General features: G+C 51.8%; 1 protein-coding gene across 3 annotated transcripts in view; it reads left to right on the top strand.

Annotated features, from left to right (window-relative positions):
* The window catches only part of SHANK3 (SH3 and multiple ankyrin repeat domains 3), a 369,137-nt gene that overhangs the window by 309,726 nt on the left and 40,297 nt on the right, over positions 1–19,114 (top strand). For 2 of the 3 annotated variants that reach the window (XM_080390961.1, XM_080390962.1), the window contains 3 exons: positions 11,718–11,853; positions 14,599–14,679; positions 17,886–17,909. In XM_080390961.1, coding sequence (XP_080247087.1) covers positions 11,718–11,853; positions 14,599–14,679; positions 17,886–17,909 — 241 coding nt within the window. The remainder of the gene's footprint in view (positions 1–11,717; positions 11,854–14,598; positions 14,680–17,885; positions 17,910–19,114) is intronic. The other variant, XM_080390963.1, reaches the window with a different exon arrangement.

Here is a 19,114-nt window from a genome sequence, read left to right as displayed (position 1 = left end):
TGGCAGATGTGTGCACTTCACAGTGGGTCTTCATTTCAAACAGAAGAGTTACTGGGGGCAGGCTCTGTGGAGAACACAGCTGGAACACAGTCTTGCTGTGTCTCCATCGCCCTTGACCCCAAAGCCCTGCAGTCACCTTTGAGCTGCTCAGGGTTTGTCATGGGTGTATCGCTGTTACCCACCTGGATGAGCAACAAGGGGTAGTAATCAGGGCAGGGGAGTCCCACAGTCTTTCCACAACACTGGCAAACCTGAGGGCAGGCAGCAAACCTTCCAGGGCAGTATTTCTGGTTGCCACATACAGTGTCTTTGTCCCATGTCTGGTGACAGCCTTCCCCATGACAATAACATGGGCTGGGGTAGATAGCAAAAGACCTATGTGCTCTTCCTCACTCTTTCCCAGCACAAAGTCACCTAGCAGAACCACTGGAGGTTTTTAGCCAAGGTGGCCTCTGAATTGCGTCTCTGTTCTTTCCTGAATTTTGTTCTTCCAAGTGAGAGCTCTCTCTCCATTTTAAATGCATTTTGTTCTTCTGTATCCATTTGGCAAGATCTGTTAGGCAGACCCCTGTGCCTCTGGTGTTCCGCAGCAGAGGTGGCTGAGGAGGCAGTAACCAAGTGCAGAGACAGTCTTACTGGAGAGCAGCACAGGACAAGGTTTTGGTACCTGAGGTGGAGCTGCCAGCAGCCCTCCAGGCGTATTTCAGCAGGGCTTCGGTGTCCTCCAGGTTGCCTTTGGGAAGTGTCTCCATTCTGGAGTTCACTGCGTACCACAGGTAACACCATTGTTAGTGCTGCAACTTCTAGGTGAGACACAGGGTTGGAGAGAACAGTGCTGTCACTTCCCCAGCTAGGAACTCGCCCTGCTGTTGTCACCTCTTCACTTCGGTGTTGCTGTGTGGCATGAATCACTGAATGAGGGTGCACATAGGTAAGTGAATTGAAGGAAAAACGAAGGTGACTGCTGGCATGTTCCTAGGAATTTGGCATGCAGTGCACCGTCACAACATCTGGGCTCTTTCACTCGGAACTGAAAGGTTTGGCAGAACAATAGGAGTAGGTGGGCTTTGCCCCTTTATGCCCCATTCAGACAGCCTGTGTCAACAAATACTGGAGGTGCTGCTGAGGTGAAGCATGTCTGTCCTTCAGTCCTGGGATATACACACGGCCAGGGTTTGAAAGTGCTTGTGGACAATGCATTGTGAAGATGCTCTGCTTACTGTCTTTACTATCTTTAGAAGGCAAGGAAAGGGGATGTGGCTGTTGCAGTGTCGTGTAGCTGGGTGAAATGCAGTAGCACAAAGACACGTCTTTTCTTGAGGGAAGGTTTCAAACTGCAAAGATTCAGGCAGTCATGCAGAGCGATGGGCTTTATTGAGGTACCTTTGAAGGAAGTGGGGTTTGAATCTGGTTGCTGCTGCAGAGGGTACCCAGGTGACTGTCCCTCCGTGCCCAGCACCAGAACAAAATACGTGCGGACAGTTACACCGCTGCGCAGTTAGCGCTCACCTGGCTCGCTGAGTCAGTAGGACAGCACCGACAGTGCCGCAGTTTAGGACTAGTTTAGACATATTGGGACGTGGGATTTTAAAACCCTTCCTTGTCTGACCAGGACTCGAATCTGTAGTGTCCAGCCTCCTGTCTTCCTCGGAGCCTGGCAGGTTTTAGATCCTTCATTTTTTCCCTTGAGGAGTCTGTAACTAGTGATGTGGACAACAGCCTTTGTACATACACTTCCATTTCATACATACATTGAGCATGTGTGCATGTACACACAGGACTTACGGACATGAAATACAAATATGGGTATAAATTTGTGGATATTTTCATTATTTAGGTCTGTATTACATAGTTGTACAAAAGCATTGTTAAAGGAAAATTGCAATGAACAACCGATGTGGGATCTCGCTGCCAAAACAGCGGGGCACGTAGGGCAGTGAGGAGGCTTCTGGGGCAGTGGCTGCATCAGCACTGAAGAGACCCCTGCAGTCACCTGTTCTCGTGGGTTAGGAGAAGACTTCTGCCTCTAACGAAATACTGTTGCTGTGAGGTAATATAATCTAGTATTAATTTCATTTGACAGATTAAAAAAAAAAGAGTTGACGGCTCCAATAAAAATGTACAAGTGCAGCGGCAGATCTGATGGTTAGGCTCTGGCTGTGCTTGTCATGGGCACGGCATGTCAGCAACCTGTGAGTGTCTGCTGGGGAGGAAGGGGTGCCGTTTTTCTAAACCTCCGGTTTTGATATTTGAGAACATAAATTTTGCATAATTAATGAAATCTAAGGGTTATTTGAGGACACACACTGCTAAATGCAGTCCAAAAATCGGGGGGGGGGGGGGGGGGGGGGCTGAGAAGGAATCTGCTGGGCAAGACATCACCCACTTCAGTGAGATAATGAAGAAGCAGTTAAATATTACTTATAGACACATGTATCCCCTTCTTACTGGAAAGGTTAGCGAGTGAAGGAGAAGGAAATGTGGTTAATTTGAGCTAAAGTGTGTAGGAGGTTGATAAGGGGAGCCAAAGGAAATATCAAAGGCCAATATGTAAAGATAATAAGAAATTTTAGAGCATTAGAAGAAAAAAAAATCTGGTAAGAGATCCATTTCTATATGTAAATGATAAAATTGTATATTCTGGTGAAAAAAAAAAAAAAAAAAAAAGAAAAAAAAGAAGGCAGAAATGTTCTGCTCTGAGTTTGGAACAAATCAGGAGGATGTATCTATCCATATGATGTGCTTGGAACAGAAAGTTTCCCAGCTGTAACCAAGGAGAAAGTGAGATAGTATTTGCTAAAAATAAATATACTGAAATTAACAGGCTTGAATAACATATACCCAAGTGTCTAAAAGAGCCTAGCTGAGGAGTTGTCTGAACCACTAATGTTAATACCTCAAAATCTTGCTAATCTATGGAATTTCGAAGAGTTGGTAGAGAGCTGTTGCTATTCTAATATTCTGAGGATATAAAATAGGTGATTCAGAAAACTATAGCTTGTTTAGCTTGGCATCAGTGCTGGGTAAAATAACGAAGCGATTAATTTGGAGCATAATCACCAAGGAATTAGAGAATGAAAATGCAATCAATACCATACAGTGTGGTTCAATGGAAGGTGGAAACAAACCTGCTGTCCTTTCTCAACAGCATCACAGGACTGGTTAAAGTGAGGACTGTGTTTACATAGGTGTTTTGACTTCCTTAATAACCATGTGACTTGTGTATAAATAAATTTATAATAATTGGAAATAACAGACAAAGGCAGCTTGGTAGCACTGTGAAGTCACGCAGGGGCACATTTTGGAAAATATCCACCAAGGGGAAGGTACCAGTGAGGGGGGCCATCACCAGCAAGGTCTCTTTACGTTTTTTGGTCCCTGGACCTCAACGCTTCTATCAGTGTTTCAAAATAGTGACCAAACCCCGTGTTTGTAAGGATGCAGGTATCACAGAGTGGGAGAAGTGCTAACAATAAAGTAACTGCTGCAGAATGATCTGACTTTCCTGCTGAAGCAGCCATGTTCCAGCAGACCGTGCAAGGTGACGTGTCTGCAAGTAAAGAATGTAGGTTACAGGATATGAAATTACCCTGGAAAAATGTAATTCGGCAAAGGATATGGGTTTTTCCAAGATAATTGTGTTACCGTTAGTTGATTGCGTAGGATGTGGCAGAGAGATTTTGTATATGTAAAGGACAGACTTCCAGAGTTATGTGAACTTGCCTATTCTGGTTGCAGCTTTGGAAGATCACTGAAACATCACTTTGTGCAAGTCAGGCGTTCACACTGCGGGATGAATCTGACATTACTGAGCGGAATTCTAAAAGGCCCTCAGAATGATTCACAAGCTGAAAAAAGGTTGGAGTTTTAAGGAGTCCATCTTGCTCAGTGTGTTGAAGGAGGGCTGGTGAGGGAAATAGCTCTGGTGTGGGGGTATTGAATTCCGTCGCCTGGCTTGGAGGGAGACAGCTCGTTGCAGATCTCAAGTGCGTGTGCAGAAGATCCTCTGGATAATCACAGTCATGGACTTGAGTGAAATCCCATGTCAACGCATTTCTGCACCAGTGCATCCTGAGCCCAGAGAATGAGATTGCCTGGGAGAGGTGGGAAAGACAGCTTAGAGCTCAAGTTCTTAGAAGGAGCATTTTAGGATCTGGATAGTCTTTGCAGCCTTTCTCCAGTGTGAATGCTTTGAGATGCTGAAAGGGAGAAACTGGCAGTCAGAAATCCAGAGAGCTGTGCTCTCTGGAGTGATGTAGGGGTTGGTTCCTGTGGGTGAAGATTTACCCCCGACATCCCCTGAGTTTTGCCTGATGATGTGTGCATGTCCTAGTTGATGGACCCATTGTTCTTCTGGTGGATGGCCACAACGGCGCTCCGGAGCAGAACAAACTTCATTCAGGCTTCAGAGCTTACATTCCTCTAAGTAACTTCTTACTGCTGGGAATGTGTGTGATTCAGGTTATTCATTGTCAGGTCAGGCTCCTTTGGTACAGAGAGATACCGCGTAATGAGGGTACAGACGGATACCACCTAACGCGTGGTTCTTTCAGTCTTTCCTCAGAACTCAGCCCTTGTAATTTTCTGATAACAGTGTGCATTTCTCAAAGCTGCTTCTCGCTGGTTAACATCATTCGAGTAATGAAGTGTCCAGAATGGGCCACAGCATGCTTGCTGAAGCTGCAGGAATAGTGCCTTTATCCTCCTTCAACCATCAAACACTGCATTGTTACAGCTTTAGATACTGGGCGCTGTGAAAGGATTCCTTCTTTGCACAGGGACAGGGTTTTCTGTTCTCTTTTTCCTGCAGTCTGACTTCAGCTGGGAACATTTTCTTTGTCCCAGCACCGTGCTAGGGACTGCGTGAATGTCCCATGGATCTCCACATAGGTGGCATCTCCTTGAGGAGTAAGTTTTCTCACGCTTGAGAACAGCCAGATGTGCTGAACCCAGGTCACGGTCCAGTACCCTGACCAGCCGCTCTTAGATATTGTACACCCGGTGGATTCAGTGTTTCATACTGAGTTTGCTTGAAGTTACTTGCCATTACACAAGATTTTGATTTAGCAGAGTGGTACAGCAATGTACTTAAATTAAATGCAAATGTAAATTACACTTAGCAGAGTGTAGCAGATGCAGCGTACAGCTGAATCACCATACAGATGTGATTCTCATTACCAGTAATCTGCTCACCATCACGACACTGGCTGTCCCCCATCACCTTGAAGGCGTAAGTGGGTTCACACCATCTTAAGTGCGTTGCTGTCTTTGAGGTCCTTCTGTTTGTTCAGGTTTTATATTCTTTGTTGGGCTAATCCAGTTATACAGTCCTTCTGCCCCATTCTAGTCTTGCTAACTCAGGAAGACTTTTGCGTTCTTCTCGTTGATTCAAGGGTGGAATTACAGGGCTGGTTGACCCCTCAGCCAGTACAGCTGGATGATCCACTCAGCTGCTGTAGCCAGTTGATCTAAAACACAGGCCGCACTCCAGTCCCTTTGATGTTGAGATTGGTTCAGCTTTCATTGCAACAGCTCAGGGAAGTCATTCCCTACATTTTTCCCTGAACTTCAAGGGCACAGCTCTTGCCTATGTTTTCAGACCTTTCTTCTGCTGTAGGGGTTAATTGGTCAGTCACAAGGCGGGGAAGTATTAGGGCTATCAGTCATGTCACTTAAGAGCTCATTTGGAGTAATATCCACCGCCCTAGAGATCTGTGTTCAAGAAAGATTCGTTTAGGCTGGAAAAGGAGCATGGAAAAGCTACTGAGATGATCAGGAGAATGGGGGCTTTTTCCCCTGTGGCAGACCACTAAAGCTTCATATCCTTACCAGCTTGCTGGGAGGGATCAGACTGATGGTCCATTAGCCCAGTTCCCTCTCCTCGACAGTGGCATTACAAGATGCTATTAATTAAAGAAAGTACATGTGCCTGGCTGTTTTGAGTTGTCCGTTCCCCTTGTGCCTTCCAGCATCCACTGTCATCGCACTGGGAACTTGAACAGGAATGACTCTGCTCAGTCCTGTTAGTATCTGTGCAAGGACCTGCTCTCCAGGAATTCATCTAATCTCCCTCTGAATCTGCCAGTGCTGCCCACCTCCATGGCCTCCTGTGGCAGCCAGCTCCAGATGACCATTGCCTGCTGCATAAAGTCATCTTGCTGTTGTCTGTTTTAATCTGATCTGCCACTAGTCTCACTGAGAGCCCTCTCCTCCTAATTCTGCAGGATTTGGTAGACCACAGCTCCACCTTCATGGTATCCACTGCCCTGGGGAGCTTTGTAAGCCTTGGCCCTGTGCTTCCCTCAGCCTTCTCTCCTCCAGACTGGAGGGTCCCAGCCTTCTCAGTCTGTCTTTGTAGGACAGTTGCTCCATCCCCCTGACCATTTTAGTTGCCCTTCTCTGGCCTTTCTCTAGTTCCACTGTTTCCTCCTTGAGATGCTGAACCAGACCTGCACACATGAAGGCATGCACATGCAGGATCAGCATAGCCCCAAGTGACATTGCCTACCTTGCTTTCCACCTCTTCCCTGATATATTTTGTCGGCTTTTTTGGCTGCTCTTTTGCACTGATCCCATGATTTTTGAGAGCTGTCAGTATCGGCACCAAGACTTTTTCTGGAGCTGTACCCACCAGGTCCGTGTTCAGCATCATGCAGCATGTTCAGATGGCTCTTCCCCAGAAGCGTTACTTTGCATGTATCTGCATGGTGACCCACCTGCCACCTCGTGCCCTTTCAGTTTGGGAGTCCTCCTGCAGCTCACCAGCACTGATGCATCACTTGGCTACTGAGAAGGTAGTTGCAGCAGTTTATAATGCCTGGACTCTGACATAGTATCATCACATTTCTATGTTTGTTATTTTATGTTTTGTAGATGCTTTCTGCATGATTTGACTCTTGATCTGTTGTCTTCTTCCAGGCCAAAGCATATATCCAAGAGCAGGGCATCCTCATTAGGCAGTTGTGTCCAAGAAACTGGAATTTTTCTTTGTTGCTGGGTGAAAACCAGTAGTGTTTCCACCACTGCCTGTCTGATCTTTCTTACTCCAAAACCTCCCTGTTTGAGGGCCAGCAGTCATTTGGAGTGTTTAATTGAATGGGAAGGACTCCCAGCTGCCGGCCTTCTTGAAGATTCATCTCTGCACTTCGTAGACTGGGACCAAAAGCTGATTTTTTTGTGTGTGTCTCAGGCAATTCCCCTGTGTCGCTCCAACATCATCAGACATCCCCAGGCTGTCTGCATGATAGGGATCCTCCTTGCATGGGTCTGCTCGGAGAGATGAAAGTTTGCTTTGTTCATTTTGCTACCTCCTCTTTTTACGTCTTAAGTGCTTTTCTTCCCCCTGTGGGAGATGGTATTGTGCTCCTGAGAGTGCAGTTCTGACGTGGCATTGCTGCTGAAAGTGGGGGATGGCTTGGCTGAGATCCTCTCCCTGTTCGGTGCATCAGCAGCATCAGCAAACAGCAGCCCCTGTTCTCTCTCGGGCATCTTACACCCGGCGTCTGTTGTGGCTTCACCTGGCAGCCGGTGGGTAGGCTGCAGGTGTCTGTGGAACAGCGTCCTGAGCCCTTCCCGCTGGAGAACAGTGTCTTGAACCAGTGGTTCACTCACTGACGATGAGCATTCACCTCTCTGTGAGTTAGAAATCCAGCCTCAGTGCCAGGCTCTGTGATCTCAGCACACGCGGTTTGTCATGCCATATTGACTCAGTGCAGCTTTGAAGCTGGAAAAGAATGGAAAACCTTCTCACCATCTTCTCGGTGAGCTAACCTGTTTATCAGATATGTTCTTCTCTTTGTATTTTGATTTTTTTCAGAAGCAACTGTTAGAGAAACTTTGCTCACATGAGTGTTTAATCGAAGTTGTTTGTGGCTACAGAGTTCTGTAGCTCATCTTCTTGGGTATCACCAGGAACTGGGGCTGAATCAGAATTTTGGATTTTTCAGAAATTGTTTTTTCCCCCAGACATTCTTGTATAGTACAAGCAACTGTCTGACCAGTCTCCCCTGTGGTTAGCCTTGCTGTATAACGTTCATTCTTGAGCTCCTATGTTATTTTAGCTTCTTGACTGCTTTTCTTATCTGCTTTCTGCAAGATGTCATTCCTTGAGCTACAGTTTCCTGGGTTTTGCTCACCTGCTTGGTTTTAATCTTTCACAGAAAAGACCTGGCAGCATGGGACCAATACTTTGAGGTTGTTGTGAAATACCTTTAATGTGCTGTTCCCTCCCTTTTGAACAACAGCAGAAATGTTCTTTTTTCCCATAGGCCAAATTATTCACATTCCTTTGTGGATTTTATAACCCACAAAGCTCTGGCACATTTCTGGCTGGTTTGGTTGTGGCTTTGGGTTGATGCCCTTCCGGCCAGGGGTGTTTTGGGGAGTCACAGGGACAAGTCAGCTGGTGGTCCCGAGCAAGTGTGGCACTGAGACTCGGTGCACTTACTGGCTAGTGTCATGTTCTTGTCTTTCATGGCTGGTCCTTGGTGTGCTTTGTAAAGCCAGTGTTGATCTCCCTGTGGCTGCTTTTTTGAGCTCCAGACAGCCAAAGAGTGCCTGGCGATGGGTGGTGGAGTTGCACAATACTGACCTGACCTGAAATCTTATGGCTTCCGTAGGAGTTGTCCATCTATGGGCACATTTGAAACATGTTGGGCAAAAAGCTGTCTGACCGTGTTGGTACCTCTTCCTCATCCCTGATCTCACTGAGTTACAAACAGTTGAAAATCAACATTTTCTATCTGTCACTTGACTGTCAGCAAACACATCAAAGCCTGCCAGAACACCAGCAGAATACAGGTGCTCAGGTCATGTTTCTGCCAGGCGGTGGGTGCCACAGCAGTCTGTGCTCTCCTGGAGACCATGTACCCAGGCTTTGGCTGCCAGTGCTGCACCAGGATGGAGCAGAGGAGAAGGTCTTGCCTTTCCATCCCGGAGGGTCAAAACCTCCCACTCCTGCATCTCTGCATTTGAGTAACCTAAAAAATCTATAAACTGCTGCCCATTTGGGTGGACAAGTTTGGATGACTAAAAATCAAACAGAAAGCACAGGCATGTTCTGTCAGTATTTCAGTTCTTTATTTGGAAGAGAGCAGGGTGATGTGCATGTATCACATGCAGATGATGAAACACTTTCCAAGCCATTAGTAACTGGAGCTGTAAGCATCTTCCAGGTGGTAATTTTTCAGTATTTGCATTTTGTAGTTGTATGATGCTGGGGCAATGCCAGGAGACTGGCAGAGTGCTGGCCTTTGGAAAGGGGCAAAGGGATGATCCGGTTAATTATGAACCTGTGAGCCTGAGATCAGTTGCTGGCAACAAATAAGCAACCAGATACTGTAGGCAGTTGATAAAGAGTTAGAGCAGAATATAATTACCAGCAGAAAACTAATTTCATTTCATTATTTGAGGTGTCAGATTTGTTTGATAAAGGTAACCGTTTACATCTAATAGATTTTGTTTACCACTGTACCACATCCCAATTACAAAACTTGCGGTGTACAAAACCAGCAGAGCGCATGGGAAGCGGTTCACAAATTTGCCAGATGACAGGTCTTGGCAAGGACTTGTCAGAGAGGAATCGTCGCTGGCCCGGGTTTCTAGTGGGTCTCTCCAGGACTTAAGATCTCGTACTGCTCAGTGATTTCATACATGTTCTAGAAACAAAGCTGAAATCACAGGTAATAAATAACAGATGCACAGGGGACCCAGGGGCTGTGGTGCTGGGGACACGCCACACAGCCCTGGGCTGCACTGGCTTTGGAACTGGTGTTTTGGAATCTAAAGGGTTTGGAAAGAAAAACTGCTGAAGTGATTTAGGATCAGGAGAAAATACAGGATAACAGTGCTCTGGGACTCAATCCATTCCATCCAGTTCATTCAAAAAAAAAAAAATTAGGAGGTAATTTAACTAAAGTAGGTTTGATTTCATCAAAATCAAATTTTGAGGAAAACATGTGTTTTCATGCAAATTGAATAATTACCGAATCAATTATAACCACACTTGAATCAGTTGAATAATTGAATATTTGAAATAAAATGATCATTTGAAAAGCATTGCATCTTAGAAAATGTTGATGTTCCATTTCAGAATGTAGTTCAAGCCCTTTTTTCATTTTTATATTTTCTATGGGTTTTCATGGAAAACAGCACTATGGCTCAGGTATTGCAAATGTTACAACCTACAGACTTTTAATCATTTAAACAACGGTTCAGTCTAACCTAAAGACAAAACATCTCCAGCTGGAGTTGAAACGCATAAACCCCAAACATTCTTCAAACACTGGTTTCCAGCATCCAGGATAATTCTGCATCTCAGTCTGTTGTACTTGTGATCCCCCACGCTGTGGCAGCGAGATGGTGCCGGCGGTGAGGGAGGTGGGACAATGCGTGAGGAAGGGTAGCACAAGACCCTGTGACTGGAAACCAATTTCTTGATAGTAATACAGGAATGGCTTTGTGTTTTCTTTTTTTAAAAGGTGGGAATTACTAAACATTTGGAGCAGACCTACAGAGGAAAGGCTAAATTCTCAACTTCCTGGTGTCTTTGAGACGTGAAGCATGTGGTGGCATGTAACAGCTTAGCTATAATGCTTCTGGTCTTGAACTCAGGATAACAAAATCAATATTGCATGGGCAACCTAAATCCTGTCATTACCTGTCTTTTGAGTGTTCCACTTCTGGATACATAAATATTAACGTAAACATTAACATACATGCTTCTATATTTATTGCCTGTAGATAATCACTTGTCTCTTATTTGCCGTCAGTTACTATCTTATGCCTAGGGTGGCAACAGTCCTGGGGTGCACAGCGCATTTCAAAAGCGACTGCCAAAGTGTGCAAACATATCCGGTTCTTTTTACAAAGTGGGTAACTTCAGCCACAAAAGTTGAAACCGGTTTTTCCAGCAGTGAAGCAGCTGAACTGCAGCATCCTCTTCCCCATTACACCTAAACCTCAGCTACCCAAAGTGAGGGACCATCTGTTAATGCCCCATGGAGAACCTTGTGTTCGTTACTACTTGGTAGATGCCCAAGTACAGAGGTTGCATTTTCTAGCTTATTTCTTGGTTTCGTGTCTTGGAGATTGCCTAGCCTGCCATCACAGCCCAGTGCTTGTTGTTCAAGAATTTAATAGGTTATGCTATCGCTAAAAACCACAACAGGAATGCGTGTCAGCACATGTCCTGTAGACCCCTCGCAGGAGTCGCTCAGCCACGGGTTGCTGCTGGTGGGGATGGGGCAGCTGAGTTGTTGGGGGCCATCTCTCTGCCCACCGCTCCGCATGGGTGCCTGTGCTCTTCCAGCACCTCTAGCAGACCTGTGGCACAGCTCAAGGCTTGCAGATCCTGGCACCCACCCTGTGCTTACCAATTACCCCAAAAGAAAGAGGCAATGCCCGGTTTTTAGTGATCTGCCTTAACAGCCTGGTAGGAAGGGGCAGGTCCAGCTCCTGCCACCCGGCCACAGCCCTGGTGCACACTGGTTTGCACTGACCTGTTGCAGCTTCCTCAGCTTCTCCAGAAGGTTGTGGCCACAGGTAGGTGACACCCCACAGGTGTCACAGCTTAAAAATGAAAATGTGCTAGACACTAAAAACAGATAGAGAGAGGGAAAGTCTCTGGTGGTTTTGTGGCTTGACATCCGTCAGTCTTGCCCTTTGCCTGCTCTCTTTGTGGCAGCCAGCCCTCACGCTGCTCTCCTCCTCTGTCCTAGGTGAATGGTGTCAACGTGGTGAAGGTGGGGCACAAGCAGGTGGTCTCCTTGATCCGGCAAGGGGGGAACCACCTGGTGATGAAGGTTGTTTCCGTCAGCCGCAAGCCAGAATCAGAAGAAGTTGTTCGGAAGAAGGGTAGGTGTGCAGTCCTGCTGTTCTCTGAATGGGGGGTTGCATTGCCCAAATGCAAGCAGGTGTGCAGAAACCTGCGGGGCTGCCCAGAGGAGCCCACAGCACGTACCCACAGCACGGTGGGCACTTGTGAGGCTGCCAAGCTGCAGCTGGTGAGGAGGGGGGACACCATGGGGGGAAGGACTGGCCGTTCCGGGCACAGAAACCGCACACACGGCACTGCCGCACCGGGATGTGCGGACACACTGGCTGGAGCAGGGTGGGGGGACGGTGGTCGGGCGGAGGGGCTGTGGTGGAACTCTGCAGCTGACACTGGGGATGCTGGGCACAGCTGGTTGCCGGCCAGGCCTCCTGCAGGTCCTGTCCGTGGCCAGGCTTCAGGGCACCAGCAGCTCCGTTCTCACACCAGAGCTGTGTGTGCTCAGTGAAGGTTGGAGCCGGCTCTGCCTCGGGCAGAGCTGCCGCCGGTGCCGGCAGCCCGCGGTGCCAGTGGCAGGCTGTGCCGGAGCGCAGAGACTCCACGGGCCTGGAGGGGGTCGTGGTGGGGGTCTGCCCCTGCCTCGGTGTGTCGGCGGGGGTCGTGGTGGAGAATCGGCTTCACTGGGGGGAGGGGGGGGCTGTGACGGAGAGCTGCCCCTGCCAAGCGTGGGGCTGTCAGGGTGGAGAACTGCCTCTGTGGGCATGCAGGGGGTGTCAGGGTGGAGGACAGTGCCCGCGGGGGTGCAGAGGGTGCCGTGGTGGAGGACAGCCCCCATGGTGGGGCGGGGGGTGCAGGTGCAGCCCGGCCACTCTCAGGGAGTCGCTGGGGCTGGGAGCTCCTGCAGGCACAGCCAGCCCGGGGGCTGCTGGCCACCTGTGGGACTTGCCCTCACTCAGGGGAGCCCAGGCAGCCATGGGGCCACCCGCAGGCGCTTGGCCTTCGCCCCATCACCCATGGTCACCAGGGTCAGAGCTGAGACCCGCAGCCAGCGGTGGGGCTCAAGAGGCAGTTTGGTGGTGGGCTGATGTGTTGACGGACAGCGGAGCAGGCAGCCCTCGGGGTAGGGGGGCATCCAGCTGAGGAGGGCAGGGACACATCTGGAGGACAGCTGGATGGGAGGCAGCCAGCTGTATAGAGGGGACACACACATGGCATTCAGCTGTGGAGGGCAGAGGCACACCTGCAGATGGCCAGCTGGGGAGGCTGGCAGCACATCTGGGAGCAGCTGGCTGTGGAGGGTAGGACCCCTCCACAGGCAACCAGCTGTGGAAGGCAGAGGCACATCTGGGAGCAGCCTGCAGCACCCTGCGCCAGGCCATGTGTGGGGAGGCAGGCTGTGGGGCAGGAGCATTTTTGGGGGGAGGGCATCTGGGAGCCCGGTGCGGGGGGACAGGAGCGGGGCACAGGGGGACGGGAGGCGCAGGGGGATGGGAGCGGGGCGTGGGGGAGGGAGGCAGCTCTGCACGCTGACACTAAGAGCTGCAATTATATTGTCACGGCGCAAAAGCACGAGTTGTGGGAAAGGCTGAGGCTTGGGAATCAGTGCTGGGACTACCACTGGTGCTGCTTGCCGCTTCTCCTGGTGCTTCCAGCCCTGCAGCCGGTGAGCAGCTGCCCATCACTGCCCGTTGCTGCCCATCGCTGCCCATCGCTGCGTGCTGCCCATGCCCTGAGCCCACGGAGCTGGACAGCTGCTCTTCCAGCACGGGGTGTGGGGACCGGAGCCGAGCCCTCTCTGCGGGACCCTGGCTGCAGCACAGCTGGGGGCGGACACCCCCAGCTGGAGCTCGCCTGGTCCTGGGGGTGATGGAGGCCTGTGTGGGACTGGCGTTTTCTGGCTGAATCCGCCCTTGTTGGGGTCTCTGATGCAGGCAGCGCCAGCAAAGCCTGAAGCTCTGGTTGCCATGGCAATGCCTGAGCGTTGAATCCAGCATTGTCAGCAAGCAAGCGGGAGGAGGAGGAGGCACCCCAAGTGAAGAGGAAGAGCCTTCAACTCGTCCCCGCTCCGGTGGGCTCATGGCATGCAGCGCCTCCGGGGCAGCCCCACGGGCCGGCCCGGCTAGGCAGCCCCCGGGGGCAGCCCCCCGCCCCGGCACAGCACCGCGCCCTGTGCTGGCCATGTGCCTCCGCTGCCCGGCACGGAGCCGGCCGCCTCCAGCGCTTCGCTAGGGCCGCGGGACCCTCACCCCGTCCTGGACACGGCTGAGCCAGCAGAGGAGGGTGGGTGGGCTGTGTTTCGCTGGGGGATGCGCCGCACTGAGGCGGGAACGAGAGACTGAGATCAGGCCTGCTGGACTTGTTTCTCCCTCCTACCCTCCACCCATGGCGTGTGCGGAGGGGAAGCAGCCATCAAAGCTGTTTGCTGAGTCCCACAGGCAGGCAGCCAGCTGCCTGAGACAGATTTAATTTGCGAGAGGCGTTCATAGCCATAGCATCTCCGGTAGCTGCAGGGGGGCAGGTGCAGCCCGGGGACATGACTTGGACTCTCCTCTGCTGAGGGCTGTGGGAGCCTGGGCAGCCTGCACGTGCCTGCGGGAGCCACCAGCCCCTCAGTGCCGGGGCCTGCCCCGTGCCCCGGGACTGTGCTACCAAGACCATGAAGAAGTTTGCTTCCACGCGCAGCCTCAATAAGATCCTGCAGCAGTGCGACTCCTCATCCCGCGAGTACGAGGAGATCCAGGCTGTGGAGAAGAAGTGGCATCTGCATCTGGCCACTCCTCGTAAGTTCCTGGACAAGAAATGCAAAATGCCGTCTCTCTTCCTTTCAGCTCCGCCGCCTCCCAAGAGAGCACCCAGCACCACCCTGACGCTGCGTTCCAAGTCCATGACGGCCGAGCTGGAAGAGCTGGGTAAGCAGAAGCTGGGGCTCGCGCATGCATGCAGGGGTGCATGAGGAGCATGCAGGGCCGTGGCCGGAGCAGGCAGCACACTTGCCCAACGTCCGTTTTCCCGAGGGGTGCATGAGCACAAGCGCGAGGCGATGCACACGCCTCCTGTGCTGAAGTTTCTGTCGTGTTTAGCGGCACAGGGGGCTGAGAGCCCACTGCCACAGGGACGCGGGAGCCCCCCATAGAGCCAGTCCACCCCTTCAGTGCCACCTCCCTGGAGAGCTGGCCTGGGGGAGGATCCTGGCACCGCATGCTTGTGGAGAGGCTTGCTGCCCCCATGCCCCATCCATCAGGCACCCTGCTCCTCCTGCACTCCAGACAGACAGCCCTTCATTTTTATTTTCCTCTGCCTCCAGGCAGATACCACATGCTGCCAGATTAGCTGGCATCCCCATGGTCTGCCCTCCCTGCTTACACACACACATGCCTATGCACACACGCTCACACATTCTGCTGTCACTACAGAGCCTACCCACATTTCCAGATGCTTTGGTATCCCAGCTTGCATCTACATGTTCCTATATTCTCTTAAAGCCTCTCCACCCCCACCCCATCTCGGCTTCCAGGTACCCTGTGCTGAAGCCCCTCAGTCTTTCCAGCTTTTCTGGTGACCTCATTGAGCCCACAGCTTCCCAGTGCGCTGGGCTGCCCCCAGTAGCATCCTACCAGCTGAGGGCCGTAGGAGTACCGGTGTTCACACACCATCCAAAGAGCAGTCCCTTCCCTCTGCACAGAATGATTTGCCCATTTTTGCTGCATGTGTGCCCCATGCACTGCAGAGCCCACAGGACGGCTGATCAGGGCGCTCCGCCGGCGCAGCCGGGGAGGCGGGCTAGCAGAACAGCAGCCATGTGGCCCTCCACAGCCTGCTGGGCAGGAGATGTGGAGGGACCCCTCCTTCTGGGGGAGCCTTTGGGGCAGCCACATTCTGATGTGCTTGGTTGGCTCTGCCGAGATGGGCTGTTCAGGGCTGGCACAGGGCGGGAGTCGGATGTACTGCAAGCACCCACCAAGAGCATCAGCACAGCAAGAAGGAGCCGCTCTCGGCACTGCCCACTGCCCTGGCTCACGCTTCTGCTATTTGTGTTTATGTTTTTGCTGTACGAGAATGTGGTGGTGTGTACAGATGCACTTGCCGGCCATGGCGCAGGGGCTGTGCGTGGCAGACTCCCGTCCTTCCTGGGAGGAGACCCGCCTGAGAGGCAGGAACCTCAGCAGAGACCCCACCACCCCCTCTCTTTTCCAGGGCGTTGAAGGAATGTCCATGACCTTTCTCACTCGGCTCTGCTCCCTGTCCTACATGCATGTCCAGGCTTTACAGCCCTGCAGGGTTCTCTTGAAAGAAATAGACCTTGAGGGTTTGGGCTCACACTGAAATACAGGTTTGAAGGGACAAAGCTCAGCATTTAAGGGCTTGCATCAGCTGGTTGATGGCTACTGTGATTTATTTTATGCTGAGCCCACTGCCTTGATATTCACCTTGCTCCCCACTTCTCCAGACCTTTATTACTAAGCCTGAAGGTGCTGTGTTTACTAGTAGCCATTAGGAGAGGATTCAGAATAGCCCATTTCTTCCACTTGTTCTCATCCCTTTGCACAGATACTGCACAGACCCCAGCATTCATATCTTTGCTCTTGGTTGCTGGCCCTGAAAGCAGTTCCTAGCTGGTGTGATGGGTCTCTGCTTGCACGCACATGCATGTTGCCTCTGTGAGAACATGTTCCCCAGCTGCATGCTCCCATCTTTGGTGAACATCACACCCGAGCTGGAGCCTGGTGCGCATCATGCAGGCACCTTTGCAAAGGGACGGGCACCCCAGCCGCGGCACCTGGCCTTGCAACTGCCCAGTGGGGTGTGGAATGTCACCATGGGACCTGGAAACCCCCAGCGGTGTGAGGGAAGGGGGCCCCATTTGCATGTGTTTTGGCAAGGAGAGCTGCTGGGCTCGAGGGGGAGGGGAGCAATCTCCTGGAAAGGGAAGTCACGAAGAGCAGAGAAATAGCTCTGCCAGAGAATATATTAAAGATGAGTCCTCTAGGTCTCCCTGAGAATTTTGCATTTAAACGGTGCCTCTCTTCTACCTGGAGAGGGGCTAGGAGTGGCAGCTGCCCGTGTCTCCCAGGAGAGGGATTTGTAGACAGGGACTGGTCTTAGTCCACGTTTTCCAGGAAATTGTAGTGGGTAATCCCTACTTCATGTCCTGTGGATCAGGGAGCATGCTATAGCCAGTCCCACCATGCATCCCCAGGGAGCACGGCACTGGGAAAACAAGGGATGGATCCTCCTCCTGTGCTTTGTCTTCTGGTGGTTGATCCTCCAGCTTTTGCTGCAAAGGGGGAGTTTTGATGCAGGTCAGCATCCCCACGCCTCAGTGATATGCAAGTTTAGAGCCTAATCTCCTTTTCTGAGGGGACAGTGATGTTAGTGAAAGGGACGTTTCTACCTGTAGCTTCTTAAAAGGAGCTTTGTCTGATGGTCCCTGCCCCTTTTTCCTTGAAGCCTATCCCTGTCCTGCAGCTTGCAGAACATCCCATGTGCCCACAGCCATACCTTAACGTTTTCTTGCTCCATGCTGTGTCAGTCCCTTTGGAAAAGCAGATTCCCAGCGAACTGCTAACAAAGCACTCCTGTCCTGCAGTCCTGGCTTCTACTGGATGCAAAGGAAACTGGCTCTGGGAGATGTGCAGACTGCTATGTCTCCTCAGAGCAGGGAGGGATTAAAAGGGTTTAAGAGCATTTCTCCGTGGCTTGGGCATTAAATGCCATCCAGACCTCCTGGTCTTCCTTCTGACATTGCACCTTCTCTCTGCTCTCCTGCTCTGAGCAAAGAGGAGAGGGCTCAGCAGTGGGGCAGCAGCGAGCCCAGCCTGCGTTGGCCCCTGCTTGCCCACAGGGCCAGGAGAGGCACTGGCCTTCCCGTGGAGGGGCAGCAGCGTAGGGGGGTGCACAAGGTGCTACACCCACTGCCCTGCCTGAGCCTTCATCCCAGGAGCCCCCGGCGAGGCAGGCACACGCTCCGCTCTCGAGGCCTGATCCTGCCAGCATGCTGGGAGGCAGGAGAGCGTGCGGGGATGAGGCACAGCAGGCAGGCAGCAAGGCTGGAGCTGGGAATGAAAGCAGGAACTGTGCATGCCATTCATGTTGTCTTTTGTTTCTTGATTCCAAGCCTCCATGCGGAGAAGAAAAGGGGGTGAGTGAAACCGCACATCCTGGGGCTCCTCCCTTCCCCATCAGCCACCCAGCCAGCACCCAGTCCGACCCACACGGGCACGCACGGTGCACCCCAAGGACTGGCCCAGGTCGTTGTCACGGAAAGGCTCAGCCCAAGGGGAACCAGAGCTCCATGGGCCAGCCTCCTGCCCGGCACTGCTGCCGCAGGGAGCAGCTGCCACGTGCGGCTCTGGCGGGGTAGCAGAAAGGCAGAAATGGGCACAGTCATGCTGGGCTCCTGCTGGGCACGGGCAGGAATGCCTGTTTGCCAGCCGGGCCCATCGAATCCCCAGGGCTGACTTCCCCGGGTGTTACGCTTTGCTTTGTGTTTGCTCCACGGTGAAAATGCCTTGCACAGAAATGTCCCCACATGTGGGGTCCTCGGTGCAGCCTCCTTCAGCCCCTGGGTCAGGCCTCTGGAGCTCAGTCGGATGAAATGTCAGCCACGCTCTTTGCCATGTCCAGCCGTGCAGGTGCTGCCTCTGCCTCCGCCTCTACGCAGGCTGTCCTGTGTCCTGCTGCTCCCTGCGGTCCCGGGCCGAGGAAGCACCTGAGGACATACCTGCACTGCAGGCAGGGTTTGGTGGCAGCTCTGAGGGTGTACCCCAGTTAGGTGGCAGAGAGCCACTTTGGCTGTTAAGTGTCCCGGCTCCGGGTGGAGAGGGCCACCCACCATGAAGGCCACATTGCCAGTGCCCAGGCTAGCTGGGGTAAAGCTGGTCGCAGCAGGGCTCCTTACGTGACAGCTGCACTGCACAGTGTCCGTGTGGATATTGCATGAGCAACAGTACAAAACCAGGAGGGTTTTGCTACGGCTGAGGGCCAGTAACGAACAATCCTGAATGGAGCAGGAAGGCTCATCCCATGCCAGCACGCAGTCCTGCATTTCTCCAACACAGACACAGGGTAGGGGGGAGAGAGCCTGGAGACCTGACCCCAGTTCTTAGCCTTTCAGAAGCAAAACTCTCTGTCCTGGTAATGTGAAGCTAGAGAACTTTCCCAAGGAACAGGAAATGTGAGGGGACAACTCTTCCACCATAACAGTGATAGCATAGGGAAGAAGCTGAGCAGAGCTTACAAGCGTGAGATCTCTGAGGGATCTCCCCAGACCTCCTCTGTACTGTGCAGATCTGGCAGTACCCAGAGGTGGAGGCAAAGCAGACCTCTCATGCATCAGAATGATCA

The sequence above is a fragment of the Falco punctatus genome, assembly GCF_963210335.1.
Source record: "Falco punctatus genome assembly, chromosome: 6".
In the NCBI taxonomy this organism is placed as follows: Eukaryota; Metazoa; Chordata; class Aves; order Falconiformes; family Falconidae; genus Falco; species Falco punctatus.
This window is presented reverse-complemented; position numbering and strand designations above follow the sequence as displayed.